Source organism: Heliconius melpomene, chromosome 12, assembly GCF_056956725.1.
Source record: "Heliconius melpomene rosina isolate 202511_hmr_F chromosome 12, ASM5695672v1, whole genome shotgun sequence".
Classification (NCBI taxonomy): Eukaryota; Metazoa; Arthropoda; class Insecta; order Lepidoptera; family Nymphalidae; genus Heliconius; species Heliconius melpomene.
This window is the reverse complement of record NC_140400.1, coordinates 14431519-14445990: the sequence shown is the minus strand read 5'-3', so window position 1 is coordinate 14445990 and position 14472 is coordinate 14431519. Positions and strand designations below refer to the sequence as shown.

The 14472-nt window shown below is 29.7% G+C and overlaps 1 protein-coding gene across 1 annotated transcript; it reads right to left on the bottom strand.

Annotated features, from left to right (window-relative positions):
- Window positions 1-673: 673 nt before the first annotated feature.
- On the bottom strand, window positions 674-14394 carry LOC146534085 (mutS protein homolog 4-like). Its single transcript, XM_085193841.1, has 20 exons — window positions 14048-14394; window positions 13571-13726; window positions 12807-12971; window positions 11836-11904; window positions 10950-11098; window positions 10106-10296; window positions 9415-9536; window positions 8866-9092; window positions 8154-8348; window positions 7642-7971; window positions 5676-5779; window positions 5493-5595; window positions 4934-5050; window positions 4355-4456; window positions 4074-4187; window positions 3783-3853; window positions 3371-3508; window positions 2715-2907; window positions 2184-2472; window positions 674-1302 (listed from the first exon to the last, which is right to left on the bottom strand). Exons 1-20 carry the CDS (start codon window positions 14124-14126, stop codon window positions 704-706), a joined length of 3513 nt encoding a protein of 1170 aa, XP_085049967.1. The 5' UTR covers window positions 14127-14394; the 3' UTR covers window positions 674-703.
- Window positions 14395-14472: the final 78 nt, after the last annotated feature.

Genomic DNA, 14472 nt, shown 5'->3' with positions numbered 1-14472 from the left:
GGAGGTTGTCGACTCGCGCGTCTCGTTTTTTTGTTTATTGATGGGGCAAAAAAATTGATAGGGCAAAAAAATCGATGTTGGCTAACATCGATGTTTTTCTTACAATTTTTATCGAACATCGATGCTTTAGCTACGATGTTGACATCGATGTCAACATCGGGCATCCCTAAAACTTGGTAAGTAGTGTTGCCAGTGCTAGTTGATACTCAAATCAATTACAGTTTAAGTTTTTTTTATTAATTATATATTTTTTTAATTATATTTTTTATTAATTATATATTTTTATTATTTTTTTTTTAATTATATATATTTTAATAAATATAGGGCTTTAAAATATTTTATTTTCTATAAAATTTTATATTTTTTCTAGCAACTTTTTTTGCACGGATTAAACATGTCTACACAATACAAGAAATGTTTGTCTTCTGCTTGTTTGGTAAGAAACTAAAAAGTAAAAATAGTAACATAAGAATTATCGATTAGAGCCGACTCGCAACATCGATTTTTTTAAATTACTACAAAACAAACAAAATTTTATACACTTTTTTTTTTCCTTACCTGTATTTTAAACGCCAAACATGTTTAACTTTGAAGAAATACAATATACGTACTAGGACTACGACTAAGGAAAAACAATAAAAAGAATTAATAAATTTAGTATTTTATTTAACAATTTTAATTTTGAAAAAGGTGCAATGCAGGCTCAATTATATCCGTTATTATAATCTCTAAATTCTGGTGGTGGTGTAAGAATAGTATCATTAAGTATAGTTATATTATTTCTTTTTAAATCTTCATTAATTTCTTCAATGGTTTCTCTCATAAGTTCTTCATTGACCGACACGTCGCTTCTTGAATTCGTGCTTGCAGAAGTTTCTTCTAGAACTTGAGTTAACGCTGTAGCTATATCTGAATCACTTCCACTTCCACTTTCAGTGCGATAATCATTAAATGCATCACTTTCATTATCATCATTAGATTGTGATCTATTGTTTCTAGCAACATTTGAATCGTTATTATTAAAGTCAGCAACGGCTTTCAAATTTAATTCATTTTCATTATCTAAATCACCATTTATATCACATTCATTATCAGACATTTGATTTTGAGGTAATGGTTGTTCTAAGTCATTATAATGATTATTATTTTCAATAGTGTTAAGTAATTCAGTAGAATGCTTAACAGAATAAATATAATTATCAGTTATAATATTTTCTTCAATAGAATAACTGTAACCCGTTGTTGGATTTGGAGTGTCATTATTCATGGCTTTATTAAGATTACTAGTGGACCCGGACGCGGCTACGCCTGCTTCAACTATAAGAATATTTATTAAATATATTCATGAAATTATTTTCAATTCTCAATAGAATTAGTAAGAAAATATAAGCTTAAATAATCAAAAGAATAATAAGTAGATACACATTATTAGAAAAAAATATCTGAGTTATTGAAATGAACCAACAAAAGGATTAAAAGTAACTAAAGGATAGGTATTCTCAATATTAGAAAAAGTACCTAAAGTTTTCCGTGCGTGCGTACATAGATATCGACTCTATGAAATAACTAAACATTTCTCTCTATTAAGTAGGATAATTTTAGCGGGCAATATCAAATAAAATAAGAAGAGAACCAAAGTGTAGTTTAAATTAATTATAAACAGCAAATAATTACATAAACATTTACAATAGTTCGAAAATGTATGAAAATTTATAAAACCGTCAACGTTTTCATCTGCCCGTTCGCGTCGGTCATACTCACACTGTGCCGCCCGTAGGCTAGGTCATTTGGAATCAGTGACATCTCCTTAATTATTTATTAGAATGTTATACAGTAAACTATAATTTCAATCTAGATAAAATGTTAAGAGTGACTATAACATTTATGTTCATAAGGATGAATATCAAAATGTCGCGGTAACGGTTGCGTAGCGACGCGACGGTTGTTATTAACATGGCAGAATAAATTGCATGTCAAATTAGAAAGTATTTTAAAATGTATTAGTTTATATGTATAATGTAATGTTATATAGCCTATAGCACTTCGGAAGAATGCAGCTTTCATACAAAACAAAAACAATGAAAATCGGACCAGTAGATCCAGAGATCTTAGCGTTCAAACAAACAAACAAACAAACAAACAAACAAACAAACAAACAAACTCTTCCGCTTTATTATATTAGTATAGATTATTTGAATGAATAAAATCTTGTTTAGAGATAGATTTTGAACTATTAGGTCCTATTGTATCACTCATTACATCACTACTCATATTTAATTTATTATCTAATGTTATATTTCGTTTTATTTTCATATTTTCTATAAGCGTTAGATTAGCATTTTTAAATTCTTGTATGATTCTTTTAGAAGTTCTTTCAAAATCAAAATTTTTGCGAGATTCTTGTTGTATTTTACCATTTAAATCATATAGGGTTTTCTCTATATCTGGCATTGATGATTTAAGTATTTGAGGCTGAAATATTGTTATTTTAAAAATATATATAATTATATTAATATATTAAACAAGGTTTCCTAAATTAATAAATAGTAAATACTTTATATCCATCCATAGTTATTATTTTATACACTATTCAAATTCATTCATTTATAATTGCTATTGTTTTGTTTAGAAAAGAGAACAAGTTGCTTATCGTTAGAAATCCGAAAAATGGCGGATATAAGTATTTAAGAAACACATAAGAATTAATTATGCACCTGTTTGTTTTTAGCAATAAGTTCAGTAAGCTCTTTTGCTAAATTAACAGTGTCTTGGGGAAGATTAGTTTTAGCGGCCAATGCGAGGCCGTAGTGCTCTATCTTGGTAACGCCAGGTTCGATTTTGTGTTGATAAATTATTTTTTTGTGTGAAGCTTGAGAATTACTTTCTTCTGTAACGGCTGTATGACAACTGTAATATATATTATGTTTTATTTAAAGTAGAGGCTGTAATGGCGCAGGGACACAAGCGTGCGACTGATGATTGATAATTAAGCCAAAAGTGTACTAGATTGATTGATATTCATAATGCATTATCATTTCGGAAGCGCCTAATGATTTTGTGCGAGATAAATATTAAATATGTATACATATTATTATGTAGGTATATATTAATCCATTGGCGCAGTGGGACAATCTCTAACTATAAATGCAATGGTTATGGGTACGATTCTCACTCGGCGGAATGAATTGTTTTTATTTTCCTACTCTGGTAGACAAATTGCAGCGTTAAGTTCCGGCTTTCAAAACGCATAGTTTATAGTTTCAAAAAGAGAGAACGTCGTGTCTTCTTAGCACTAGCCTAGCGTATAAAACCAAATAAATATATAAAACAGTTAAACTAGTTAACTTTAGTAATCATAATAATACTTTACTTTACAACATTAAAATACAAGTCTTGTAATCTAGTGAGGTATAGGAAGTGTGTGATGAAGAAAGTGAAGGCATCACTTCTCAAGAGTTCTTCGCATATCGCCCAAGCTATACTGGTGCCTTCTTCGACACTTGTTCCCCTACATAAAAAAAGTTAGGTTATTTAAAAAAATATGTAAATCAGCTTTACGTTATATCCCGCACATAGCAGTGTAGGCAAAGGGAAACTAGTGTTAGGATACTCCGTTCCCCACTTTCCGCCGAATTCTGGAGGCATTGCGTGTTGAGTGACAGAACTCGACGCCGCTCTTTACCTCGACACTAGAGCGAAGAAATGAACGACCTTAACCACTTTTATCTAGTTTTTTTTTGTGTACCTAGTATTAAAAATAAAATATTCAATAGGAACTTTACCTGCATAGTTCATCTATTATTACCAAGCTTGACGAAGTAAGGCCTTTTAAAATATGTTGTGTTTCTTTCATCTGTATGAATTCCAAAATAAAAAAAAACAATTCTATTTATCTATTATAAAAGAAATAATGATATAAAATATATGTAACCTTTTTATCAAATTAAAACATAATATAAGCGAACTGAATGACTTGCTAATAGTATGTAAGTATTATTAATTATAAAGATTATAGAGTAAATACAAGAGATAAAATATATATGTAGAGTAATTTTAAAAAAAACTAAGCTTACTTCTATAACGTAAGTAGAAGCGTTGAATTCAACATTATCGTTAAAACCAATCCTTGAAAAAATACGGTCGCATAAGCGAAGTACCGCGTTTGTTGCTGGTAGAAAACAACCTAGCTAGAAACATAAAATAAAGTAAATCAATGAATAAACAACAAAATATTATATTAAATAATATATTTTTTCCTTTAATAATTTATCTATCTATTATATATAAGAAAATCTTAGTGATCTTGAGCATATTCTATACAATTTTTTTTATTTAACTAAATTTATCAACATACCTGCGCCATAATTTGCATAATAGCAATCTGTTTTATATAAATGCTTTTGCCGCCCATGTTTGGACCAGTTATTATCGTAAAATTGTACTCTGGACTAGCAAACTGAAACAAACATTTTGTATTAGAAATTTTACTAATAAATATGTATAAAAGGCTATGTGTCTGTAAACGATCGCGTTTAATTTTCAAGAGTGGGAATCGAACCTATAATCCGATGATTATACGTCTCTTGAAAATTAATTGTTGAGCCCCACAACTAATTTTGGCAAAAAGTGGAGAACGAAGTGTCTTGTCTTAGCATTTATGGAGGATTCATTACTTTCACGATTCAGTACGATCGAATCTATCGTCGCGCGGGAGTACAAGGTTGTAGCTGTAACGCGCTGGCTGTGGGTTCGATGCTCATTTAAGGGAATGAATTATTATTTATTAATATTTTCATTTCTTCGCTCTCTCACCAATGCAAAATAAGGGAGAACAATAAGAATTCAAATTAAAGAAATATACACATATTTCTTTAATTTGAATTATTGTTCTCCTGTTCCTGTTATATTTTTGTAAATACTTCTTTTGTCTTACAATGTCGTTAGGAACTGGCATCACTTGAGTATTGTAATCGAGAAGAGGATGAACGCTATTGCTTATTTCCAAATAACTATCGAACTCCGGTCTTATATATGATCCTATTGTGCTTGTCTTTAAAGAAAATATGATAAAATCAAATATTAATTAAAAAATATAATGTGAGTATTAATTAGTAAAAAATCCCTAAGTGGAAATATAAGGGTATACATTTCCACTTAGGAAAATATTTATCTCTCCAATAGGTGTTTCCCCGCTCAAGTTAGACAAAACATATCGGGGATTTCCCTATTCGATGTACAATTTTATAAATGAGTGGTAAATAAAGAACAGAATAATTTATTCTTGAGGACATCAGTTTTTGACAGTTTTTGACCGTAAACGTGATAGTTATGGATCTGAACTTCGGTCAGAGTAGGTCAGTAATTGATTATTCTAAATCTCTACTGTAGTAAGACGAAGTGCGAAGTGAGTTTACCCTATTATTATTTATCACTAGATTATCACTAGGTCCTCTCCTATTTTTACAATAAAAAAAAATGTAAAATCGTAATACATGAGCCAAAGCAAGCAAAATGTCCAGCTCAGCTACATTTTCGCACAATTTGTAAAGACTTGACATAAACGGACGAAGTTCCTTTAACAATGAGGATATGACTCTGAAATAAATATTATTCTTCGATAAGGTAAAATTAAAATTTATTTATCATGAATTATGCCTGTTCAATAAAAAAAATACATATTGCTCATCTTTTGTATTTCGTTTAATGATTCTTTTGCTTGATGATCCAATACAACTAGTTCTTCTGTGATCATTGTAACACTTGCTCCATTAAATGCGACCTAATAAGAAAATTATGATATTTTATATAAAATTAGAGCCCAAAAGGTCTTTGGTTGGGTTTAAAAAATGTTTCGCACTAATTAAACTCTATCACTCACTTCATAACTTTATGCTACGGGAAGTAGGGACGGGTAAGGAAGGATAAATCTATAGGGATCTAAATATAGAACTTAATATTTCATATTAATTTCAGCTTGATATCTCCATGCGATCTCGAGATAAATGGTATTAGCAGCCGGGCAGACTAACGAAATGATACTATAAATATATAAAGGTTCCATTTTTTATTCAGGTACGGACAGTGGCGTAGCTAGGGTATTTGCTGCCCGGTGCGGCTTAGGGGACTTGATGCCCCTTTCCTGATGATGAGTTCTAAAAAAAAAAAACCAAAGTGACCGCCGACTTTGATGCCCCTTTCTTGATGATGAGTTCTAAAAAAAAAAACAAAATGACCGTCGACTTTGATGCCCCTTTCCTTTTGATGCTTGGTGCGGCTTAGAGGACTTGATGCCCTTTAAAATGATCTAAGGTCTAAACGCTAGCTACGCCACTGGGTACGGAACCCTAAAAAACGTAATGATAAAGAAGAATTAGAGCATAAATTTGCTCGTAAGATATGGCCAATAAAAACAACAAATATTTTTAATTTAGAGGCTTATTATTATCCTTATAGTTATACCTAATGATGTAAATAGCGAACATCTTGGCTAAGATCGGTTTAATGAAACGTATCCCCCAAACGTAAACTTCAATTTGTTTATAAATAAATGGTCATTTTATCATATTGTAGATTAATTTTATTTTGCTAAGAAACTAATTATATTAATATGAGTGATAAAAAACAGCAATATCAACAAAACGCGTTGTGGCGCAATACAGCATGAAGGCATTTCGTGCTATAACGAGATAGGTAGTTCAATTTTTTTATAAGGATAATGTAAATGAAAATAATTTCTTTTCAAAGAAGATCATTTTAAGACATTTTTATTAGCTTCGGACGTATGTACATATGTATGTAATATCTATATAAATCTAGGTATGTTTGTTACGGATATTTTAAACAACATTGTGGCTGGCTTTGAAACGTCGGATTAATTTGAAATTTTGTATAGGTACTTATCAAGGACCGATGACAATGCAATAATAAGACAAAAATCGGTCAAGTGCGAGTATGACACGCCCACCGAGGGTTCCGTACAAATTACTGATTGTAAATCAATGAAATTAGAACTTATAATAAATTATATTAAAAAAACTAAAAAATATAAAATAAATAATAATTAAAAATACTAGTAAACATGCTTTTATAAAGAAATAAACGAAAAAGAAAAACATATTTTTTTATTGGAATTAAGTATAAGGGGAAAAATTAAGTGGGAAGATCACTTAAGAAGCATCCTCTGCTTTTTTACATAATTCTTAATTCAATTTGTAAAATAAAAACTTTTAACTCTTTCTTAGGTATTATTTTACCATATCACGTACTTATATGTATAGAGGTTAGGCAAATAAAACCTCATATTAAGATATTTCGTAATCTCCTTTCTGCTTATTTATGAAAAATAAATGTTTTGAGTCCCACTCAATAATCGGCCTTTATTATTTAGACCGAGACAATAAAAATATTTTTAAAATATAAACAAACAGAGCGCGCGCCGTTACTTATTTATAGTAGTTGTGTAATATATTAGAGATAAAAAATTATATTTACATGTCTTTGCAAATTTATAAGGAAGACTTGATACTTTACTATACATTTCCTTCTTTGTTATCTAAATCCGTAAATATTATCTTATCAGTAGATAAATTTTAACTGAAGTCAGAAATAAAACTTTTAATGAACTTTTAAGGAAATAAATACCTGGATAAATATTGGTGGTAAGTCTTCGATATTAAAATGTCTTCTGTTTTTCGGTGCAACTGGCAACACTATGTGAAATCCTTTCATAACGTTTTGATTCAAACGTATTGGTAAATCATGCATTTCACTTAATTGTTGTACTATTTTCTGTATATCATCTATTAATTCTGAATAGGTCCTTCTAGCTACGTCTAGAAGGCCATTGATTTCTGGTTTCACAGCAAAACAGCGTTGAAGGCTACCCATGGCCCCTTTCTCTAAGTGGGCGTCCTCCTGTATTATTTCACGTATTCTATTCGATATTTCGTTGTAGTGTGGATTTTCTAAATCCTTTAAAATATGTAATTGTACAATGTAAAATTTATCACAGTAAAAATTAATTAAGTACTGATCAAATTTTACATTATTATATTATGACAATTTTTAAAAAAGTCATTTGCTTTGTTTAATCATTAAACGAACTAGTAAAAAATAGTATTTAATTATTAATATAATATTAATTATAATAATACCATTTTAATAGTTTTTAGTTTCCCGCTCTCGACTTTATTCAATGCTTCTATTAACATAGGCACCATTTCCATTGTAGTTTTTAATAGGATAGTTTGATTTAGTTGCTGTTCGCCATATTTATCCATATTTTGATTAGGTGTTTCAATGCATAAAAATAAAATTTTGTCTATATCTGACAATTTTTTTAAAACATCCTAAAGAAGAAAATATATTTTTATGGATAGCTTATACGTAGTTATATAATAAGCACGGTCCATGAGTCTTGGCCGCTCAAGTAAACTTAAGTTTCTTAGGAACTCAGGAACTTTTCTGTTGTTTTTTTTAGTTCACACAAGTAAGTTGTGCTACCAACGAATTATTGAATCATTTACTGTACGTGTAGTTAAAATATATGCACATTTAAAAAATATAAAAAGTTAAAATAACATACAGCGTGAAATTGATATAAACATTTACAAAGTTTAGAACAAAAGTAATTGAAACTTAAGATATAAAAAAATATTAATATATCCCTAACACCATTTTATTTCTATAGGTTATGGCCTTTCAGGCGTTCATATATAAGAAAAAATATTACAATACGGTCGACAAGTCACGGTCACCCTGAAATTTTGTGCATTGTTCACTCGGGAAACAAAAAAATTAAAGAAAAGTACGATACTTATAAATCGTAAATTAATGAAAACTTTGAAAATGTATACAGAAACTTACCTGTAAATCAACCATCAACCCGGTATCATTATTAATTAGCTCTTGGACCGCATCCAACCTGGCTTCTATAACATTTTTATTACAGGAAGGCTGTAAAATGGCGGCCCTTAACGCCCTAATTCCCCCTATAGTGTACGTAGGACCCAATACTCCTAGTAAACAGCAAGTGGGTCCCGCTGACGGTACTAGGGGATGGACAAGTTCTAATTGTGTTGCTGTTACTACGTCTAAAACGTTATTTTTAATAAAAAGTGAAATTTAATTTGAAACATAAAAAATTTCTTTGTTTGATTTTCTTTGGGATTTTGCCATATCTATTTTTATTTAATTAGATTGGAAAGGCACTTTATATCAAATGTAGAGATTTCCACTTGTTATGTCATTGTTAATTGAACTTACGCTAGCTTACGTCTTAACTGCGTTACGTTGTCATCACTATTTAATAGACACACTACGTTACGTTGTCATCACTTTTTTATCAATATTTAGTTTTTACTTAGTATTAGATATTAAAGTTTAAGGGTTTTATGTAAAGTTGAAAAAATATACCAATAATCATAGTGTTTTCAGATGAATGGTACTCTATTTTTAATGATTCTCTAGCGAAGACAATACATTGAATGTACTCTACGTACTTCAAAACGGCGGCAGCTGCTGTAAGAGCATAAAACCTGTAAGAAGAGCTTCATAATTAATTTGTGCATATGTATATAGTAATTATTAGTTTTATTATTCCAAATAAGATTAACAACGTTTGTGGCTTTTCTATATTAAAAATAATTTTAATTCGATACTTATTTTTATAAAGACTACGTTGATTTCCTCTCTTTTTTTAAGATTAACAGAAAGCAAAACTGATTTTATTTAAAAGGAGTTCGTATCGGATTAAGCACTCTACCCTCTCGTTTCTCTTTCGCGGTGAAAATTGGACAATAGAAGAGACGGATTCTTATTAAATAAAAAAAATAGGTTTACATTTTCCACCAACAAAGAGTTTCATATTTTATAATTACTTCGCTCCGCACTCTTTTAGAGTTATTTCAAATCTCTCTGGTCACTCGGTCCTTTTCGTCCAATTATTTATTGGTACACAGTTTACTGTTGCGAGTTCAACGTAGTTCTTAAAGTGGCCGCTCCGCTCGCGGTGGAAACCGGGCTTAAGTACGAGATCTCTCCACAAATAAGAAAAGTCAATTTAAAAAAAAAACAGTTTAAAAGAAACAATAGCAATTATCCATACTTATGTAAAACTTGCAAATACACAGCGCTATACTGTGGGGCACACAACGTTTGTATATTTTGTCTGCCAGCGGCGTCGTTAAAATGGCGGCGTTGTACCGCAGTCACATTTATTAACGGACATTGATCTTTAATAAGCTTATATAACTGATTTGGCTGGACACCCTCACAGAAAGTATGCGGTACGATTATCTGAAAATTATATAGGCATAATTTTAACATTACTGTTGTCTTAGAAGCTCGTTATTTTAAAAACCTATTAAAAGTGTTGAAAATTATTATCTCATATTTATTTTAAAAAATATCAATATTTTTATATGGCCATTGGTTTTTATTATTACTTATTTCTTTTTATATATCGTAAATATAATTTCAATTTTGTAGCTACAGTAGGCATAGTCAATTGAAGATTGTGAGCCAATTGTATTTTAAGCGATATATTGTACAACTTATGTACGACAGCTAATTTTAAAAAACTAGATATCAACTATATAGAGACAATGCTTATAGCATTACACAATATTGTGCAATAATAAAATTCTTATTAATAAGAAATTCGTGTGTACACGAAATGTACTTAGCTAAAACAATATCTTTACTTTTTGAGACCATAGTGGTGCGGTAGGATAGAGTTTTAATGTAAATGAGATGGTTGTAAGATCAGTTCCCCCGCGTGTTTGCTTTTATTATTTTCTTAATTTACTCTCTATTGTAAAGAGAACTAGGGAGATATGTCAAGAATAGAATATTTTACTATTAGTTTCTATTACCTAAGTAGGAAAGATGGTAAAATTGCGCAAAAAATATTGCAATGATAAAATAACAAAAAATAAAAATAATTAAACCTCAATAGGGTTAAAATAGTTAATCTTAGTCAGTGTGTGGGTGTACAGCAATGTGTCACTGAACTGACACAGCACTAGATGAGGATGCCGCAGATCAACCGCCGCCATACCTATTTCCCCTCGAGCCATTCCTCTACCTTCTGATATCGCTGGAAAATGTTAATTTTTAGTTTTTATGATTGCTTACTAAAATGCAAAAACAGGTGAAAAACTTTAAATAAATTATATTTTACATATGTAGTTTACCCATTATAATTATCAAAGTCAATTCTTAGATTATTTATCTAAATTTACCCATTGGTCATCTTCCATTAATAAGTTTATTTACTGTTTACTTTATTATTGAAATAAAGATAGACCTCATATAAATATATATATTTCTGAACGTGGGAGACAGTATATGTTACATTATTTTAAAAGCAAAAACGATTAAATTATTTTGGATGATTTTTTGCGTGTTTAGATAAGCTTAAATGGCGAGTGGCGAAACCCAATGCCACTACTAGATATCATATGACAATTAGAAACTGTAAGAGAAATGACCTTCTCTCTAAAATTAAAACTGTTTCCGAATGATTATAATATAGAGAACTTAAGCTTAAGTAAGTTAGATCTTGAGGTGCCGTTTTCGTTTATAAATTATAATTGTACATATCTATGAACGAAAACAGCATCTCAAAATCGAACTCAGATTCGAGAGAGCTTTACAAATACACACCTTAATAAAACTCTGAGCATAGTAAAATTATTACTATTTGTTTTACTTAACTTGTCTATAACAAAGAATTTCCTTCAATAATATATTTCTATTTTTAGCATTACTACACACATAGATAAGTAATCTAAATACAATTTCATTAAAAAGCGTAGAAGCAGAAATGCTTACCTAATATGACACTAGCTTCGGCTACCGATATGCTAGTAGACCTAGCTGATCTAGTGCCGCTATGACCACCTATATTGTAAGATTTTTATTTACTTTATTTTATTATTTAATAGCGTATTTTTTATAACATGGCTCTATTATAATATAATTTATTATAGAAATCCAGGAACAATTAAAAGAAATGTATACTTCTTAATTATTATGCTACTTTTAAAATTAATTTTGAGATCAGCGTGAGCATGAAGCGTAAAATAATATAAATAATATAAAATAGATTGTAAACTAAAAAAATATAATGTACCCATAGAACAGTTTTAGTGACGTATACCTTAACAATATTTTTTATTTACATATTGTGTAGATTAATATTATTATAATCAATTAATTATTATTGTTTATTAGATGAATAAGTAGGGTAATTCCGATTATGCAGGTTCAAAGAGGTTAGCCACGGGAAATATACTTTTGCTCTACTATTGATAAAATTTTATAACTTCATCTTAGTAATTCTACTAATATTATAAATGTAAAATTGTGAGGATGGATTTTTGATCCACTTTCACGCAAAAACTACTGAACAGATTTAGATGAAACCTTACTTCGCAGTTCTACCTATAGCTTATATGTCAGAATAACAAATACTATACTACAATTTATGTAGAAATTTTGTATAACTTGGTTAATATATAACGATAAACTTAAGCCGGCGAAGCCGCAGGTGAGTTCCTGACATCTGTAACTATAAAACAATGTCGAATAAAGCTTCATAATATCAAACGAATATCTACAATTTTATTTGATTAACAATTACAATATTCTTTATTTATTCTTCAATTGTTGATTAATAACATTACTTTTATATTTGTACTTTAGTTCGATTTCCACGAGGAAGAATACGATTACGGTTATTTTATTTATGTATATGTCACATATCTAAAATAAACAAACTAAAGAAATAAAAAAATAAATACCTCTACTACTGCTACTTATATATCTTAAAGTTGTAGGTCGATTTCTTGGCGTGCAAATATCTGAAGTGTGGTCAGCTGAATCATTGGCTAGGATTCGTGGTTGACCACTCGATGAAGATTCAGGTTTTGTTGAAATTGAGTTGTTTATTATTCGTCTTGAAAAACAATATATTTTTTATTTAAAATCTGATAAATCTACAAGACATACTTCGACCCTTTTTTTTTCATATTATTATTACTATTTACTCGTTTTTTTTTTTTTTTTTTAATATTTTTATCTAAACCTAAGGCTAAATGAGTTTTTGTATATATCTTAATCTATGACATAAAAACAGTATTAACATTGTAATATAAGCTGTTTCTTTTGTAAACATTGGGTACATATAACGTATTTGACCAGTTTTTACATTGGTTGCTGTCGGTACTCAACGCCACGCTTTATGCTGTCCCCAGAATGAGAAAATGAAACTGAACGAGGAAGTGAATCGAACTCACAACAGTCGTGATGGTTACAAGCTGTGCCACTGCGACCTGCGCTACGAAGGCTTCAAAGTGATTAATATTATTATAATCACCTAAGAAAAGAAATATTTATTGGTCGAATTTAAGTTATTATTTATTAATAACTGAGCTAAGTATTGGTATTGTTGCTTTCTATGCTATATCAATACAAAACATCAATACACAAGCAATAACTGAATAATTTTAAGAAAAGTAATTAATTAACAAATCTTAGTTGGATTTGTATTACCTTCGTTTAACGTTTGGAGGTGGCCCCGATGGAGGTCCCATAAAGGATCGTTTCGATGAAGATGAATATTCGGTGCTAAATTCATATCGGGGCGCAACACCTCTATTTATTTTCCGAAATGTGTTGGTAGTTAGTTGCTTACGCAAAGGTATATTTGAACCAAGTATTCCTAGGAATTGACTAATTTTAAAATTCGCAAAATTAAATTCCAATTAAGTTCGCCTGAGTTCGCCTGGGTACCAAAACGAGAGAATGAAAATACTTATTCAATTTTTTATATCCTCGAGTGCACAACAACTGTCGCATTCATAGTTGTACGCTTGTCCTACGTCACGAGCGATAGAGCGACTTTATAAATTATAAATGTATTTATCATCATCATCATAAATTTAGTAGGCATTTTATATATGTATGATTTAGAACAAAAAACGTAAATGCTCACGCTATTGTGTGAATTATATAACTTGAATGAAGATTGTTTTTTATTTACCAATTGTTGTATCTTTTCTAATAAGTTCAGATTTCTTTTTCATCATAGGTTTACGACATTCTCTTTGAAGCACATTCATTATTTACAAGAGTTTTCATATATTCCAGTTCTTTATTTTTTGATATTAAAATTAACAATAAATATAAGTGTAATAAGATCTTGGCGCCAAACATATATATTTGTTTTTTTAATTGAACCATATGACAAGACGTTCAAAAACTATTCTGAATAAGTGAACCTGAATTGGAAATTGACTGTGTTTGTGTAAGTTATAACATATAACGATGAAATTTACAAATAATACTAGTATTTGTGTCGCAGCCACAAAAATATACAATCCTATAATAGGTTTCTATATTTTATTGTTTAACAATAATAACTAAAGAGCAGTAGGTAGTAGTTACTGAACTAAACCTCAATGTCAA

Bases quoted from the DNA above. Each gene is read 5' to 3' on its own strand.
- LOC146534085 (XM_085193841.1), bottom strand. From the start codon at position 14,126: ATGAATGTGCTTCAAAGAGAATGTCGTAAACCTATGATGAAAAAGAAA. The intron at 8,349-8,865 runs GTAAGTTTCTGT...TTTCTTCTTTAG, and splicing joins GGTTGATGGTTGATTTACAG to GATGTTTTAAAAAAATTGTC. The intron at 7,972-8,153 runs GTATTATTATAA...CATATTTTAAAG, and splicing joins AACTAAAAACTATTAAAATG to GATTTAGAAAATCCACACTA.